At 47.2% G+C, this 17,540-nt stretch overlaps 1 protein-coding gene across 1 annotated transcript in view; it reads right to left on the reverse strand.

Annotated features, from left to right (window-relative positions):
• Positions 1 to 17,004, reverse strand: part of ELOVL6 (ELOVL fatty acid elongase 6) — a gene marked incomplete at its 5' end in the record, with an annotated part of 76,394 nt that extends 59,390 nt beyond the window's left edge. The window contains one exon of the mRNA XM_080628409.1: positions 16,916 to 17,004. Coding sequence (XP_080484535.1) covers positions 16,916 to 17,004 — 89 coding nt within the window. The remainder of the gene's footprint in view (positions 1 to 16,915) is intronic.
• Between the last annotated feature and the right edge of the window lie 536 nt (positions 17,005 to 17,540).

Below are 17,540 nucleotides of genomic sequence, written 5' to 3' on the forward strand. Positions count from 1 at the left end.
ACCATCAGGGTCTCTCTGGATGGCATCCCTTCCCTCCAGCGTATCAACCACACCACACAGCTTGGTGTCATCAGCAAACTTGCTGAGAGTGCACTCAATCCCACTGTCCATGTCGCTGACAAAGATGTGAAATGTAAAACAACAGCTCTGCTCATCATTTAGTTCTCACTGTATGGGCCCAAGGTGCTGAGCACTGCTTTTGAGAATCAGTAAAAGTAAGTGTGAGAGTACAAGCACACACCCTCCTGGTATTGTTTGCTTATGTATTTGGTTCAATACGTATTCGGTCCAATATGTATTCAGAATCAATGACAAAAATGTAAATCCAAAGTGAGTAAAGCTGGTCACACCATTCCTTAGCTTTGCCACCGAAATGCCTGGGGGCTTTTCAGGGGTTGGTTCGAGAAGCTGACAGTGATTTCCACCATGAAGAAACAGCTAACAGAAGACACCAGAGAAGCTGCATGTTTAATGGCCTCCAGCACTTACAAAAGTCACAATCAAAAATGCCAAGATTTTCAAAGTTAGAATTTCTGTTTATAAATGCTAAATATCACTGATCTCACTGAACCTGGAATACTGAAACCTGCAATAAGAAATGCCATAAATAGTTTGGCTTGAGAAAAGCAATCATGCCTAAAAAGAACCAGAAATGCAGCCCTTTCCAGGTTGAAGTTCCTTAAAGCAAAACTACCATGTCTGGGCACTCAGAAGGGTGCCTCTGTTCAGCTGCTGCTATGCAGAACCAGCACATAGGGGCTGTAGCTTCAATGCAGAGAGGATTTCGAAGGCACCGTCAGTGCTAGATTCTGCTTCGTGACACTGGGGAGTGCCATCTGCTCTCAGTCTGACACAAAACTGATGAGCAGGAACCGGCACGGAGGGAAAAAGCATGCTTCATTCGCAGCAATGCAGCTGCAAGGTGATGCTGTGTGGTACAATCTCCTGGGAATGCTTAGATAATGCTCTTTGAACCATGAGGGAAGAAGCTGTTTGCCAATTAGTTCCCTGGTAATTGGCCATGCAATGTCATTCTTTGCATGAGGATTGCTGGGAAAAACATGGGACACCATCTGATTAAAACAAGGGAAAAGAGCATTATGTGATGGCAACCTAATGAGATGGGATTCAAACTAGCCCTTAGCAAGCTGGACAAGAAAAATAAATGGTGGCCTGTTCAGAAGAGAGTAAGAAGACAGGATAGTTGTAACCATCTGGGATATCCGTAGACAAAGCCTAGGAACCTAGTCTGTAAAGGGGAAAACCCTGAAGCTGTCATTTTCCTTGCATGCTAACCTGGATCCTCAAACATTTTAGGAGTGTCGCTTAAGACCACTGGTATTTGAGAAGACATGCAGGAAACGAGCCATACCTGCAGAAGTACATAGGCATTGCACATTAAGAACAGACATCCTTTGAAGTGGCAAGAGACACCGACATTTAATGGCTCCAGGTGAAAGATCAAAGCAGGAAAGCAAGCAGGGCTCTGATGATGAAGGGCTGCTGCAGCTCACCCAGACAGGAGCCAGATGAAGCTCTTCCAGGAGCACCCTATGTCCAGGGCGGATGGTGAGCAGGGGGTTGATCACCCACATCCTCCAGGAAAAGCAGGGCAGTAGGGAACCAGCAGCTCTGCTGCAGTTATCAGCCATGGCCATGTATGGCTCCCACCCTGAAACGACTTTCAGACACAGGCTGCCTGTATTAGCATTCTCTACAGGTGAAAGCATGAGGCTGAATTTAATAGGTCAAAACACTGCTGAGGAGTAGGACCTGAAGAGGCAGTAAGGCTGAATGGAGCAAAGTCCCAGGCAGTGATGCTGGGGATGGCTCTGCCTCAAGAGCTGCATTTCACAGCCTTCCCACCCATGCTGGGGCAGGGGTGGTCAGGCCCCTGTATTCTGTTGCTATTATTCACTTACTGGCGAATTATATTAACATTTGTATCCAAATGTAGACGCCTCCTACCTCCACGGAAGCCAAACACAAACACACTTATTATACAGTGTCTGGGACACAGCCCTAGTAACAGAGATAAAAATCAACACATCCAGGGAACAAGAAAGAAAAGGCAGTGCAAGAGTGAGTCAGCAAATGTAAGCAATATGTTAGTCAGGCAAGCATTTCTGAATGCACCGCAAGGCTGTTCTCAGCGAAGTTACATCCCCGATAACCTGGACAACACATCACCCCCATGTGAGGGCCCCCCTCCCTTTTGCCAAGGGGCCTCTGCATTTTCATACTGGTATGGCAATGGCTTTAATGCCGATTTCTCCCATTGCCCTCCCCCCATTCTTAGGTCTGGGAAGTGAAAAAAATCTGTGCCATGTTTAGAAAGATAGAGACACGAGCACGGGAATCTGGTAAAGCAAAGGAGGCTGGCTGCGCTGCTGCGTCAGGTGTCATGATAAAGGCTGCAGGATTAGCCTGGTCATTTTGCAGGCCATGAAATGCTCCACTGAGCCTGTTTACAAATTAGCCTGTGGTCTGGCTCATCCTCCTGACAGCCCACAGCTCTCTGCAAAACAAGTGACTTAGTGCCACAGTGACCACCACAACCTGCCCCATCAGCGGGTGGACCTGCCCCTCTGCAGTGAGCCATTGGACAGCAGGTCTGAACCTCTCCTCTCTCGAGTCACGCACATCACAAATGATCACACCACGTTCAATGGACACAGCCGCAGAAAGCGGTGAGTGGGAAGAAAAAGCCGGTACAAGGCCAGGAGGTTTTACAAAAGTCACTGGATTTTAAGTCACCAGCAAAATTTTTTGCAATTTTTCTGATCTAAATTTTGGTTTTCTACCACTTTGAAAATGCAGACTAATTAACTCATATCCTCATACACTCTGGCGCTCTGAAGAGGATACTTGCTTTTGCAAATTATATTTATAAAGCAAAAGCTATTTAATACCTGCTTAACATATATCCATAACCTTCAAAATGTCTCCTGTGAGTCAACACATCCTGACTTGAACTGACATTTCTTTCCCCCTTCTGTTCTGCAAGGCTTTCTCCAGCATACAGTCGCTACCCCAGAGCATGGCAGAAAGCAGCCTAAGCCCCTGCTTGCATTAACTGGTTCAACACCGGAGATGGCTAGTTTTATTCTGGAAGAGGAGCAATTGCACAGGGAGGACTGCACATAAGCCAATCTCTCAGAAACAAGCCCTCTTCAGTTTAATCTTCATGCTTTCTAGTGATCCCCCACATACTACCATTGATTCCACAGCCACATCCTGCATTTACATACAAATCACAGGCATTACTGCAGGATGGCAGCTTATTCTGACTTCAGCAACACCCATATCTCTCTCTGAATCAAAGCTACAGCTAATACCAGGGCCACCTTATGTACTCATGCACAGAAATTTACATCCTTTTCCCATTCAAGTCACAGTCTCTCACTGACTTGGATGACTCCCAGACCCCAATTGTAATAGTGAAAGCCACTAGTCCCTGAAGCCTGTAGTTCTCTGGATGGATGCTTTACCCACTCTCCGAATGAAGCAGGTTGAGCAGGCTAGCCTAGGGACCAGATCACAGAGTGTTATCATGGCAGACTTGAGATCCAGCCTCAGAGGGATGTTTGTCTAATTCATAATTCAGAGTATTTGTCCCCACTTATGCAGCTAGAAGGAAGCCACTCAAGACTGCATGGGTGCAACATTTTGGGCACATGAGCCATGAACACCTCACTGTACATGTTGTCATATCAAAGGATACATCATTCCCACGTCATGCTGTCTCTGGAACTACTTTCAGGAAGGCCATGCAGGTAACCTCCAGGCAAGGCAGCTGGAGCAGTGTGGCACAGGCAGCCAATTCACCTAACTGTAGCACTGGCTGCATCTGCATGGCATGGGGAAAAGTTACCCTGGGAAGCTACTCCAGCACCAGTAAACCCAAGGCAACCCACCCTGACATCACCCTCTCATGCAATCTGGGTGACAGGAAGGCTGTCCCTGTTGCCTCACAGGCTGGCTGACATTCAAGGGGCAGAATTTCATCCAGCAGCCGGGGAAAACACATGATCGTACCATCATGTACCATCATGTTTGATGTGCTTTGCTTACTGTACATGCAATGGAACTCTCTCAAAAGTGCTGGAAACCAAAGTCTTGCTTTCTTTTAATGTCATATAGTACCTGGGAGCTAAGAGGAGAGAACTGGGATGAAAGTTAGTGGAATTGGTCATTCTAATCTGGCAAGACTTCTGCTGCTGAAAACTGTTCCAGCAGTGGCTTTGGGCACTCTCAGAGCAGCCCTCGAGGCTGTGCAGATCCACCACTTCCAAGGGATCCCTCCTGTTGTTAGAAATGTTACATTATAGAGCTTTCTGTCATTAAAGTATCTAACTTAACCAAGAATGTGACTGCGATATTCAGTAGAGACCTTAGATGCTAAATACCATAACCCTCCATGGCAATACACTGAACACAACTGTCCCTCTTTCCAGATACACAGCTATTTTAACAACACAAGAGCTACTTGAAATTCCACCAAGTCAAGACTCATTCTTGAAATTTTAAACAAGGCAAATGGGTTAAAGATGTCTGAAGCCAAACTCACTTCCCCTGTAAACAGATGCAATACGATCTAATTTAATGGAAAGGGCCCTAACTCACTGCCAGCAATAAATACGGACTGTAAGTAAGGCCATCAGGACACAGCCTATGCAGACAAAATGCTGAAATTTAATTGTAAAAGTGTAGGCAAGATACTTGTGGTCTGTCAAAAGCCTCTCCCAGTCATATATGCCATTTTAATTGATGCAAGTCAAAACTGCTCACAGTACTTCCAGGACTTCATCAAGATATACCAAAGGACCACTCTCGGTATATTACATACTTTGCATGCCTATCCTGAAGCCACCAGTGTTTCATTAAGGAATCTGCATTCCCAGCTTTAACGCCATAACACGATAGATGCTAACAAATCCTTTTTTTTGTTATCCTAGCCCATTTTTTGTCTCAATCAAGCACATGCTACTACAGAAAGCACAGGGAGGAGCTCTGCTTGTTTGCCACACAGTAAAAAGCTGTGACAGCTCTTATCGTTACTATTTCTCTCTAATCTCTGGATTGCCCATATTATCAGCCCGGTGTGTAGTTTTTCCTAAATGTAGACACAATCTCTTCATACCCTTCTAGCATCTTTTCCAATTATTTCATTTATAGTAATGACCATTTCAAAATATGCGAACTGTCATAATCATTCTACATACCAGATGCTACATTACATTTAGCCAACATATACAAGTTTAGGAACTAAACCTCTTGCATTGAAGCCAACAGAAGTTTTATTATAGACTTTATTTAGGGTTTTTCCAGCTAGTGACTGGAAAGTGGCTTTTAAAAGAGGCTCCTTTTATACCAGCATATAACATATAACAGCATATTCTAGAAACCAAGTAACAAGTGACTTCATCAGAAGATGGTAGTGGACTACCCCAATGTAGTATTTCTTGCTGTTCATCCAAAGACAACTCAGGACCAGGTCCGCACTGCCCAGCTCCATCAGCCCAGCTCCAAAACACACACCAGCAGTTTCACACCGCATGGGCTATTTTATGTGAGCACAGAGGCCTTCTCCATCCACCCGATTTGACTGTTCCTAAAGCACTGCCAGTTTGACTGTTCCTAAAAAGATGTACAGAAAATGAAAGAGGGAGGGGGAAAGGGTGATATAAAGGAAAAATCAAGTAGATAGCTGGACAAAGAAGAAAATGCATGGTAGGAAAGAAAGGAAGAAGGATGTTTGGAAATGGCTGTGGTCCAGTTAGCTCATAGGAGTCTCTTCATATTCAGTGCAGAGAAGGGAATCGTTTTAGGATGAAACTTATTTCTCTTAGCTCCCTATTTCAGGATGAGATGACTCAGGCACTTTACATAGCAGGTGACTATGTGTGGTCAGACAGATCCCATCACCGGTACCTGCAGGGTGCTCAAATGACTGAATGAGTGAACAGTAATACAAACTGCCTGTAATCACCAAATATCAGGATCTCAGACATGCAAACCTCTTGAGCAGGATCAAAAGACATATGTGGAGGAATCTGGGAAAGGCATGCACTGTAACTACCATCTTTATACAGGGCTACCATGACACAAAGACCACCTCTCATGAACATCTTGGGCCAGGTTTTGAAAATGTTTCTTTCAGTAAAACATTTTCTTTCATTTCCTAACAAGCATGAGCATCCTGCATACAACAGCCTTGCGACAATCTGGCTCTAAATGTTGCAACAGGAACACCTGTGTTGATCCTATCTTCCAAACTAAATTTTGAAATTCGTCCATGATGTGAGCGCTGATGTAGGAGGGAAGCTCTTGGAAAATGCTGGAAAGCTTATGAGAAATTCTTAAAAATAAACCAAAAAAACCAACCCCAAACCCATCACATGTGATACTAAAAGTCAGTGAACAGGGACACATTAACTCAGGACTCCAAGGACTCCTCTCAGAGCTATAACATTATTTTTACCCATGGTGTAGGCTGTCTGGAGCTGTCCTCACTCCAATGGGACATCTGCAAAACTACTCACATTACAGAGATGGTGGCAAGGTAGCTGCACAGATCTGGCTCTGACAGCCCAAGCAATAAGTTGTCTAAGCCTTTCCAAAAATAATTAGTTTTGTCTGCCTGGGGTACTACTAGTCTTAAACTAACCCACCAAGATGCTAGGGGTAAGACGAGAGTTTTTCATAGCATCCTTGGCCAGTGTCTTGCACACGGGGAATTTCTGCCTAGCATCAGAAGCCCAGAAATGCTGCAATATGTTAGATCACTGGGCATTTTCATCATGAAGTGCCAATCCAACTGAGATTTAACTCCACAATATTTACAGAGTTCTGAAACAACAGATAATGATTTAACAAAATAAACTGATGGTCTGTGTACACAAAGCCACTGCAAGAGGGAATGTCACTTCCAGACAGCTCTGTTGTGACTGGTACCAAAAATAGTATTTTCTTTATCAGACATGTGATCAAGAAAGGGTACTAAAGCACACAGAATTGATCACGTCCGATCAAAGGTTGAATCAGACCAGTATCTTGTTTCAGATAGTGGCCAACAGTAGCATCTTATGAAAAAATGTAATGGGGAAATGCCCTCAAAAATAATGTAAAGACAACATTATGCATCTCAAATACTTCTACATGTTAAACAGTTTCATCAGGGGTCTGCAATCAATGCTATGCATTCTTTTCATCCATTCCACTTAGCTCAACCTCATAGCTTCTCTTTTTACCTACAGAACGCAGTGAAATCACCAGCAGGTTTTGCCGGGCTTGAGTCAGTCACCCAAAGCATGGCGATGCCTGTGTACAAGGGCCAGGTTCTCATCGACACCCTGAAGAGGGGCTGAGGTCTAACTTGGGCCCTGGCAGCCGTCAGTCCCAGAGCTGCCATGTCAACAGAGCAAAAGGCTTTGTAAAAGTGAAGGCAGCTAATGAAGACAAGAGGATCATCATGGTGTACAAAATAGCTTGGAGTTTTCTGCTTGGCTGTCAAGCCGAGAAGGATGAAGAAACAAGAAGTAAGGAATTGAAATATAAGATGTCCACAGAATTTGCTGCTAATAACCAACATCTCTCTTGGTTGTGACCTCCAAACACATGGAAAAGGAGTTGGACAGCCAGCCCCTCCAGAGAGAAAGAACAAAAAGGAAGAAAACACAGGACTTTCAGCCACATGGACATTCATATAATGGAAATCACAAAATTCCCATTACTGTTTACACAGGACCTGCATTCAGCAGATGCACAACAGGAGACCTAGAGGGAAAACTCCCAGTTAAAGCTAAAAGGATAATTACATAAGGAAAAAGCCAGACTTTGAAAACATTTGTTAATAAACCCACTACATAAATGGGAGAGTGCAACAACTGTGGCATCCTGCTTTTGTTTATGCTTGGGGGATTTTACTATCAACTTAAGTACCTTTTAAGGGTTCTAAATAAAAAGAATAAAATAAGAAAAATAAAAAAAGGAAAAATAAAAAATCAGACTATTACTCCTCAATGATATCATTCTGGTATAAATGGGGAAAATACTTGTCCTTAATAATGCTCTTGACTGACCTTAAGTTTTATGTCCAGGGATAACTGAAACCATCAGATAGCAAAACCAACACATTCAATTTGAGAAGCTCATAATCAATCATAGATAATGTCCAACTCATTTTTCCCTCACTTTGCAGGTGATTTGATACTGAAATCAAATATTACAGCACCTCTTTTGAGTCCTCAGTTACCACAATCAAGGAGAAAAACTTCGCACAACATCCTTGGCAAGAATAAAGCATTCTTCAGTGCTAGTACAAGTGTACAGCTGCACAGTAATGCTGTAAGACCATCATGTTCTCTGTACTGTTTTAATGTAATTACTCATACAGGTCTTACAACCTCAGGATCACCTTTGTGACACGGTAAAAAAACGACTTTGAATATCCCCAGGAAGGAACTGTTTCCCATTTTACACCTTTGACACCGAAGCACAACCAGCAATTTCCAGGGACAGCACGGGTCCTGGGTTTCTATTGAAACTGGGGGACTTGGGCACCTTTTGAAGAACTGCGTCTGATTGACCAATGCCTAACTTGTACACGGTGGCTACAGCGGCATTCAGTGTGTAGTCAGGCTCCCCATGTCATCAGAAATGTACTGATCATCATTCCCCTGCATGCCTCACAGTGCATAAACCACTCTATGTACTCTGCAAAGCCCCAGGTCCCCTGGCATGAGGTAAATCTTTGACTTTCATGACACCCTCTTCTTCCCAACTCCGAATACCAGCTCTTCCCAACAGAGGTCAAGGACTGTTCAGCAGATGCAAGATCTACCCATTTCATCATTTCATCATTTCATGGCATGTCAGCTCTGCAGGATCTGGGTCCCTTCTCTAACTAAACCAAGGTCATGATGGTTTTGGAGTCCTTCCACATTGCTTCCAGTCCCTAAGTAAGCCAGGGACAGTACACTGCTGTGCCAGGTGCTGTGTAGCCATAGAGTAAATACAAACCCCTTCTACTCTAACCTGAGACAAGGTTCAAGAGGGCTGACAAAATAGCTGGCAAGAAAAAAAGTACTGGGTAGCAGTATGCAGGTAACGCGGTTACACAAATAGCTCACATCTTGATAGAATCTGAGACAGTGGAAAGTTTATTTTACATTCTAGCTGACACTAATTTACATTTTAAAATAATGTTTTAACCTCTGCCCATTTCCATTAAAATAAGAAAGCATCTAAACTCTCTCGTGATTAGACTTTCCAAAACGTGTTCTACATCATCTTGCCTTCTACAGTCCCAATAGACCCAGTACTACAAAATCATTCTCAAAACTGTGGAAACCTCCATAAACTCCCTTAAAGCAAAAAAAGAAACGTCAGCTCTGTACCCTCCAATGTCTCCAGCTCTGTACTGATAATGCCTTCGCAGAGAAGGGTATCTGCATTCCCCATCCATTTGCCCCACCTCCCTGGACCCCAGCACACCAGGGTACCAGCCTGCCAGTGCTAACAGTCCTGAAGACAGAAATACTACAGCCTTTCCCTTACAAATTTTTCCACTTTTTTATCTCTATATTGGTCACTAAGAGTCAGCAGATCAAAGTCAGCTGAAAAGGGCTTGGGACAGACTCTTGAACAAGGGGCAGAGACTGTGCAATGACATAAAGGAGGAAAAAAGTACAAACCATCCTTTTATTCCCAGTACCATTATAGATGGCTGTGGAGAAGAGACCAATGGAAAACACAGCACATAAATTTGAGAGTTAAATACTCTGCCAGACCCTTCCCTGCTGAGACCAATGGGAACATGACCATGTTTGACTTTTTAAGGAGCAGCAGATGTAGTGAACGTGAATGCTCACTGCGTTTTCAGCAAGGAGGTCAGGGGAAAGGCCACTTATGTTAGGCATTGCAGAAAGTGGAGTAATCAAGAGCCCTAATCACACAATGAGTTACATGCAACGATCTCCTGGTTACCCTGAGCCCCATTAACAAGCAACACCTACCAGCACGGAGTTCATTAAAAGACCAGGATCTAACAAATCATTGTAGCCTGTCTAGAGTGCTACTTTTACCAATTAGGGACAACCAGATTGTGTCCGTTTGAGGGAGGAGGAGAAAATGGATGTCCCCATGTAAATTTTACTCACTGCTTTTGGACAGTTTTTAATATTTCTAGGTTGCAAGGGATACGCACATAAGAGTGTCTGCCTCCTAACAGGAAGACAAAATGCACCAAGGTAAAAACCAGTGGCTTGTCATGAAGGTATGATTAAAAACTGGCATTCAGGAAAGGAATGCCACTGTGGTGACCAGGAGGAGCCCACAAACATTTGCGACCTGACAGCAAAGCAGCCAACAGCAGTTCATGTGCCATCATAAAAAACTGCTGTCCTCTCGACATGGGGCAATGACCTTGGCCAAAGATGCTCTTTGTGCTCAGGCTGCCTTCGCCTGTGGTGCAGAAGAGCCTGTGGAGGTTGATTGCAGGTTGTACTTTTGCCAGGACTGATGAAGCAGGGATGCTACCATGTAACAGAAAGGATAGTTGCCTGGTGCCACTCCAACGGCCTTAACAACACATCCCTGTGAAGCTACAGCTCGGCAGGCTAGAAAGCTGTACCAGCACACGGGGTGCCTCCCGCCACTGATTTCACATGGATTTAACCAGCAAAGGAAGTTGTCTCTCTCTGCATGGGAGTCTGTATCCACAAGCTAGCAGAAATAGCCACAGAGGTGAAAAGACTGTCTGCCAGGGGAAAAACTCCCTGTGGTTCAGGGTCAGGCCATTTAGAGGAGAAAGGAGATACCTGGGCACCCTGCACCCTAGTCCCAGGGCAAATCAGCTTCTCCCCATCACTCCTTTGCCTGTCCACATAAAGCACCCTGAATCTAGGGATTTGTGCCACCCCTTGCTATGCAGCCCATGCCTGCATACCCTTGTGCAAAGTGTATGCAACCCATACCCTTGTGCTTTCACGGTGTACGCCTACTTGACGATATGAGCTACTTTTTCAAAAGTGCCAAGACGCACCATGCCACATCTCATCCCAAACCGAAACACTCCTGAATGCTGAGTGCATTCACTCGTGGAAACGGCAAGCTCCTGAATTACTTCTTGTTCCATTCTTACAAGTTCATTATTCCCACAGGCACATGGTGTTTGACAAAGTGGAAGAGATGTTTTCACTCTCAGAGGCTTAAAAATTAGTGAAGCAACATGATGACAGATGTGTTCACACTCTAGGGATAGAGTAAGCAAAAGGCCAATGCCTACATTTCAGTGGTAGGCTGAACCCAGAAAACACCCATGTATTTATCTTCAGGATGACATTTCTGTGCCACAGTCTTTTTCCTTCTCCCCCCGCCCCCCCGACAGAAAATACCTGAACTCTGAAATGACATGTACTGTTATTCCTCATAGACTCTGTCCTTGCATTTTCAGCGAGCCAAAGCCCTGTTATACTCCATTGTATTAGCCTTTTGCTCAGAAAGGCCTGAGGGATGGAGGAAAGGAAAAGAAGCGGTATCCTCTAATCTCTGCAGCTCCAAAGCTACCGTGCACTGATTGTCTTGTCAACTTTATGGACAGTTTGCACAAGAGAACAGAAAAAAGCCCCTCTGGGGGATGAAATGTGGAGGTAGGCGCAGTTCTTGCGCTCGCTGAATTTTGCTCAAGTACAACAGTCTCTCTGTGGTAAAGAGCAACTAGTACACCTTCCCTTTGAGTCCTTGCTGCAGCACAGAGAGAAGGACAGGGTGACTGTTGTGTCCCCTCCACATCCTTCCCTGGCATTTAGCAAGAGCTCAGGAGAAGGTAAAAAAACAAAGTAATTTACATCAGTTTTTGGCTGCCATGCACGTATGCCTGGAGAGATACGTGCACAGCCTCTCACTCTTGATTTCTGCATGAGGTAAGAGTAGCTTAAGTGGATGAGGGAAGCTTGTTCTGCATTTAGGAAACAAATCTGTCTAGGACGATGGTGCTTCCGTGAATTATTAAAAGGCAAGTGTGTTTCAAATCCAAATTAGCTGACTCGCTGCTCCGCAACATCTATTTCCAGTTTTGACTGGAAAGAAAATCACACCAAAGGATAAATTTCTCTCAGTATTGGCTGTACTTGCTGCCCTGCCACATTAACATTTTTGCTAACAAAAGGTTAAAAATAACTCTCCGCACCTGGATGTTTGTTTTCAATACACAGACATTTACACTCACCTAAGGTTCGCACAGTCAATTTCAGAGTCAAGTTTGAGTTGCCACAGCCCTTTAAAACTAAAAAATGCCTGGCTGCCTTTACACAGTGCTTCTCTCTTTACTGGAAGCTCATAAATGAAAACAGACGGTTTCTGCAGCAGAGCCCCACAGCACCTTTGGGGAATAACCAGCTCTGCTGCCATCCTGCTCATCCTCCTCTGCTCCAACTCAGCTCCTGCTACTACCTGTGAGCATGGTGCTGGCTGCCAAGAGTTAAACCTTGGCTTTTCAAGGAGAAAAACAGGTGTGGGAAAAGCCAGGAGGGGCACACAAAAGGAGGAGGGGGGCAGCCTTCGGAGGGCAGGAGAGCAGGGATGGCTGGAGCTCTGCAGCAGCAGAGGAAAAGTTTCTGTGATTTTAGGCAAGCCCTGATGTGACGTCATCTCGCCCAGATAATCTCGGCGCAGTCAGCACAGGCCTCCTGCCTCCCCATTGGCGAGCCCCTCGTCAGCAGACATCTGAAGATAATTATTATTGGCCAGACAATTATAACAGGAACAACTGTCACTTCGTGCTGATGCCCGAACCTGGCGCTCTGCAGCACGATGGGAAGGACCTCGGCGGTCACTGCTCCGTTCGTGCGTTGCTGTCACTATCTGCTTTTCCAAGCACCAGCCAGTTCTTGCTGCCTCGCTGCCTGCAACCGGGAATCGGGATTCCAGTGCTGCAGCCCTTTTTGCTGCATGTCTGACTGAACTATGAATGTTCTGCACAAATACTAATGTATTTATGCACAAGAGATAAAGGACTAGAGCTACATTAATTCTCACGCAGCAGTTTAAGGCGGGGGGAAATCCCCTGCATATTATTTATTTCATCCCCCTCCCCTCTCTGAAGAAGTTTGTGAGGAGATGCTGGGAGAGTCTGATTTGAGAAATAATTGTAAGTAATTCTCTTAATAAACATTTGACTTATTCCTGATTATACTGAAATCAAACCTCCCATAGTCTGAGTACAGTAAGATAGTGCATCTTAAATTGATACTGCATCACATATTAAAAGCTACCTGGTGGCACTACATGTAAAGGTACATCCACAACAGCGTTCCCACAATATGGGAAAGTTTAACTAATTTCATGAGACTAAATGGACCCCTTAGTTCTTCAACCTCCTGAAAACCCACCATCGCTTGTTTAGGAAAGACAACTAATAGGGTGGCTCTCACCCTCAGACCAGCAGTGTGCAGGTCTGCCTTTGCAGCCTGCAACCCTGCTCTGCCCTTCATGCCTCTCTTCAGGAGAACCAGGCAATCTGGGGGCTATACCATAAGGGCAACATATAAATAAAGCTATGCATTGAGGAGGGCACGAAACATATCAGCTTGTAAGTGGCAGGGAACAGACTATTCATTTTTCTTCTATGTCAAAACAGTAGCCTCTTTACAGCACTACTCACTGGGGCCCAGGCTCTAAAGAGGTCCCAGCGCAATGCACACTGCAGGATGGGGGCCTCTCTAAAGTGAAGCAGGAACATCTGAAATGAAGCAAGAAGGACCTCATTCACTGCCATTAGATCAACTCACTGTCAGACAGGCTCCATTCGTGTCAGCCTCAGAGGGCTGATCTCCAGGGGCAGATGCAGTGAGGAAATAAACAGTAGGATGGGGCTGTGCTGAAGAAAAACCTGGGTGCCAGTGACCAGTGAGTGCAGAGGACGAGCACTTGTCCCAGGGAGCAATGGACCTTGGGACAGGCTTGGAGGACAGAGGCAAAAGAGGCACAAGCTTTGGCCGAACAGAACCAGCCACCATGATCCATCAGACCAATCAAACCAGTACCCAGGGGTAATGCCGCTACCCCTGGGCTTTGCGTTCAAGCCTTTCCAGGTTTAGGCTTGCACAGTTATAATTAAAAGGGCTTGTCAGTGCTTTAACCAGCTCAGAACCCAGAGGGTATGTAAAGGGATCCACGTCCTTCCTTAAACTGGCCTACATCTTCATATGTGACCCAGTCAGAATCCAAAGACTCTTCTCAAAATCCAAAAGACACGGTCAACTCCTTAGAGCCACTTCACCCCTCAGCACTACACAGCCTAGTTTTTATGGCCTTGTACAGTATCGAGAAAGATTTCTAAAGTTAAGCAAAATGACAAATGCCACACCTACAGAATGTGTTTACCTCCGTGTTAGACATGGTAATAGTATGGCATCCTAATTTAAGTAGAGATTACAGTATAAAATCCTACTAGCTTTTCCTGAAGCAAGCCCACTTAGTCCACCTTCCTCCCCAAAGAACGAACAACTGTGCTCATCCGTACAAACTACTACTCAACAACCTCATCTTAGAATGCTCTTACATTAATGACGCGTATGTTAAGGCTATACCTACAAAGTCAAGAAGCCACGTACTGCTATCAGTGCCTGCATAAGCAAACCTATGGTGTCACCCTGATATGAAGAAGAAAACCCTTCTTGTATGGCCCTTAGCTGATGCATTTTACCAGTTAAGTTCCCCAACAAAATTCAAGCGCTGGTACAGCAGCTTTCATAAAGCAAGTGAATAACCTGAAGATAAAGCCACATAATTTAACCTAAAACTCCAAAGGGTCTTCAGCAGCATTTTCAGGACAAGTCTGCCATGACAGTGGGCACAGTTCCATTTTGTTTCCAGAAACACTCCCAGGCCACAAGCAGATTGCCCTCCTTCACTTTCACATGAATCAAATGTAATAATTCACCAGCTCCCTTAGAGAAGGCAAAACTAGACTGAAAAGCGTGTGCACACAGACCATTGTGCCTCTTTAGCTGTACAGCAGCAACATAAAACTGTTGGTCTCTTCCTTTGAAGCTGGGAAGAAAAAGCCTGGTGTTACAGGAGTCCCAGCTGGAGACTCTGCAGCACATGAGACTGCCAGGGAGATTTTAACAACACTGCTTAGCATTTATATAGTACCTGACATCTTCAAGTCACTCGGCAAACGTTACCGAAGTCATCAAAGCACCTCATGAGAGCATTTCAGCGTTATTACTCCCTACCCCTCTGGTCTTTCCCTGCTGGAGAAACTGAGGCCTAGGAGAGGTTATGTAATAATGTTCCCAAGGTCATGCCACAAAGCGCAGCAGAGCCAAGAAGATGACACAGGAATACCGGCTCCTAGTCATGTTCTTTAATCTAAACCGCATCTCTCCTGAGTTATTTGGCTATAAAATACACTCGGGTATCCCCCCCCTCCATCCTCTTTTACCAGTTTGTCCTCTTCTGATGTCATTTTTTTTCTGGAACATGGACAAAATGGGAAGCATCCAACACTCCCAGCCCAAGAGTATCTCTGTGGTCTCCTTTTTCCTGAAACATGAGTGACGCTAGGTAACCCTCAAGAGCTAATGAGTTCACTTGCAGGTGAACGGAGACACATACACACTTAAAGGGTCATTTTAATAAACTGCATTTAGAAGCCCCCAGAAGAGTCATTGGAGGATTCTAGCAAGTCCCTGGCTGAGATCCACCTAGGATCTGGGCCCATTCTACCTTGCAAACATAGGCACCAAAGCTTGGACCCAGAGACAGTCTTATCCTGCCATCATCACCTGAGGGTAGCACTGGGAAGCTCCTCACTTGAGAGATCCAGGGATTGAAGGAACCTGAGAGGGCAGGCAGCACTGCTGAGGGAGGGCATGTGGGCAATGGGAAAGCAGGGGGCAAGCTGGGGAGAGACACCACGGGAGCAGCAAACAGGGTGAGACTGGACACCAGGTCGGGGTGGCTGGGGACAACGCAGCAGCAAAGCACGAGTGAGCACAGGCAAGGTATGAACATAAGACCCGTGCAGACAGCCAATGCCAGAAACAAGGTGTCGGGCACGTGTGATGGAGAGGAAGATCCCGGCCCGAGGGCTGCCCGGAGTACGACGCAGGAGACGGCAGTGGCAGCCGGGGAGCTCCCTCCACGTTGCCAGCCGAGGCCCGGGGAGCAGCGTGGACCGCGCCCGGGACTAGGGATGCCGCCGGGGCAGTGTGGGGCACCAAGCAGGCTACCGGCACAGCGCTCCCGTTCGGCGAGCAAGGCTGTGTGCGTGCATGTGTCCGTTTGCGTGTGCCTGTGCGCGTGTGTCCGTACGGCTCCATCTCGTCGCAGCCCGGGCAACCCCGCGGAGTCTCTGCGCAGCTCCCAGCACGGCGGATCCCGCCGCGGCTCAACTCGCCCCAGCTCCCTACACACGCCGGGAAAGTTAATAGCCGCATGGCTCCAAATGAAGTTTTATTAGGAGCTGGGGGAGGGAGTTGGAAGGAAAGGGGCTCTGCGGGGAGCACTGGCAAACGCGCAACTTATTTTAACGAGCGGGGAGCGGGAGGGACAGGCAGGGATGGAGGTACGGCAGGCCGAGAGCAGAGCCTGGGCACGTGTGCGGCTCTGCGCCGCCGGGCCACCCGGAGGCCGGGGCACAGCAGGAGGCGGCGGCGGGAGGTCCGGGCCCGCATCGCAGCACACCGAGCCGCATCGCGCCGCCGGCGGGATGCCCTGGCCTTGCGTAACCCGGCGAGGCGGCCCCGTGCACGGATGCGCAGGTAGCGCCAGCAGTAGCGCCCGCCCGTGTGCCCGCGCACGGTGGCGCGGAGCCGCACCGCGCCGCCAGGCGCACATAGCGCACACCCGGATGGGCTCAGCGCCTCCCCGCCGATCGGCGGGGCCAGGAGGCGGCACTCACCAGTTCTCCTGCATCCACTGGATGGCCGCATGCTCGTTGAACTGCTTCTCGAATTCGTATTCCTGCAAAGTCAAGCCTGACATGTTCATTGGCCCGGTGGCTGCGGAGCCGCTCTCCGCTCCGAAATGCTGCCTGCCGCCGCCTCGGGAGCCGGGCCCCTGCGCGCCCGCCTCCGGAGAGCCCCCGCCTGTGGCCTGGCCCGCCCCGCCTCAGCGGTATCCCGGGTTTAACATAGCTCCGCTCCCCTCCGCGCCTCTCCTCCCGGGCCCGCCGGTCTCCTCCTCTTCTGCGGCCGCCGCGCAGCGCCCGGGGGCGGTGCGGTCTTAGTGCCCGCCCGCCGCCACCGCCCGGGACACCCGCCCACTCTCGCGTACCCGCCGCCGTTGCCCGGTGGACGACGCCGGTCCGTACCGGGACTGCGCTCCTGGCGGGCTCGGAGGGTACCCCGCACACATACACACCTCCAGGCCCTCCAAAATAACTACAGAAATCGGAAGCCCCCATCCCTGTGTTGAATCGCTACCGCAGCGCCCTGCTCGCTCTTCCCGGCCAGCCGGGAAATAAAGAGGCACAAGCTGAGGTGTAGCCAGAAAAGCAGACGCGCACACTGCCCCCCAAAAGCCTA

This window comes from Psittacula echo (assembly GCF_963264785.1).
Source record: "Psittacula echo genome assembly, chromosome: 1".
Lineage (NCBI taxonomy): Eukaryota > Metazoa > Chordata > Aves > Psittaciformes > Psittacidae > Psittacula > Psittacula echo.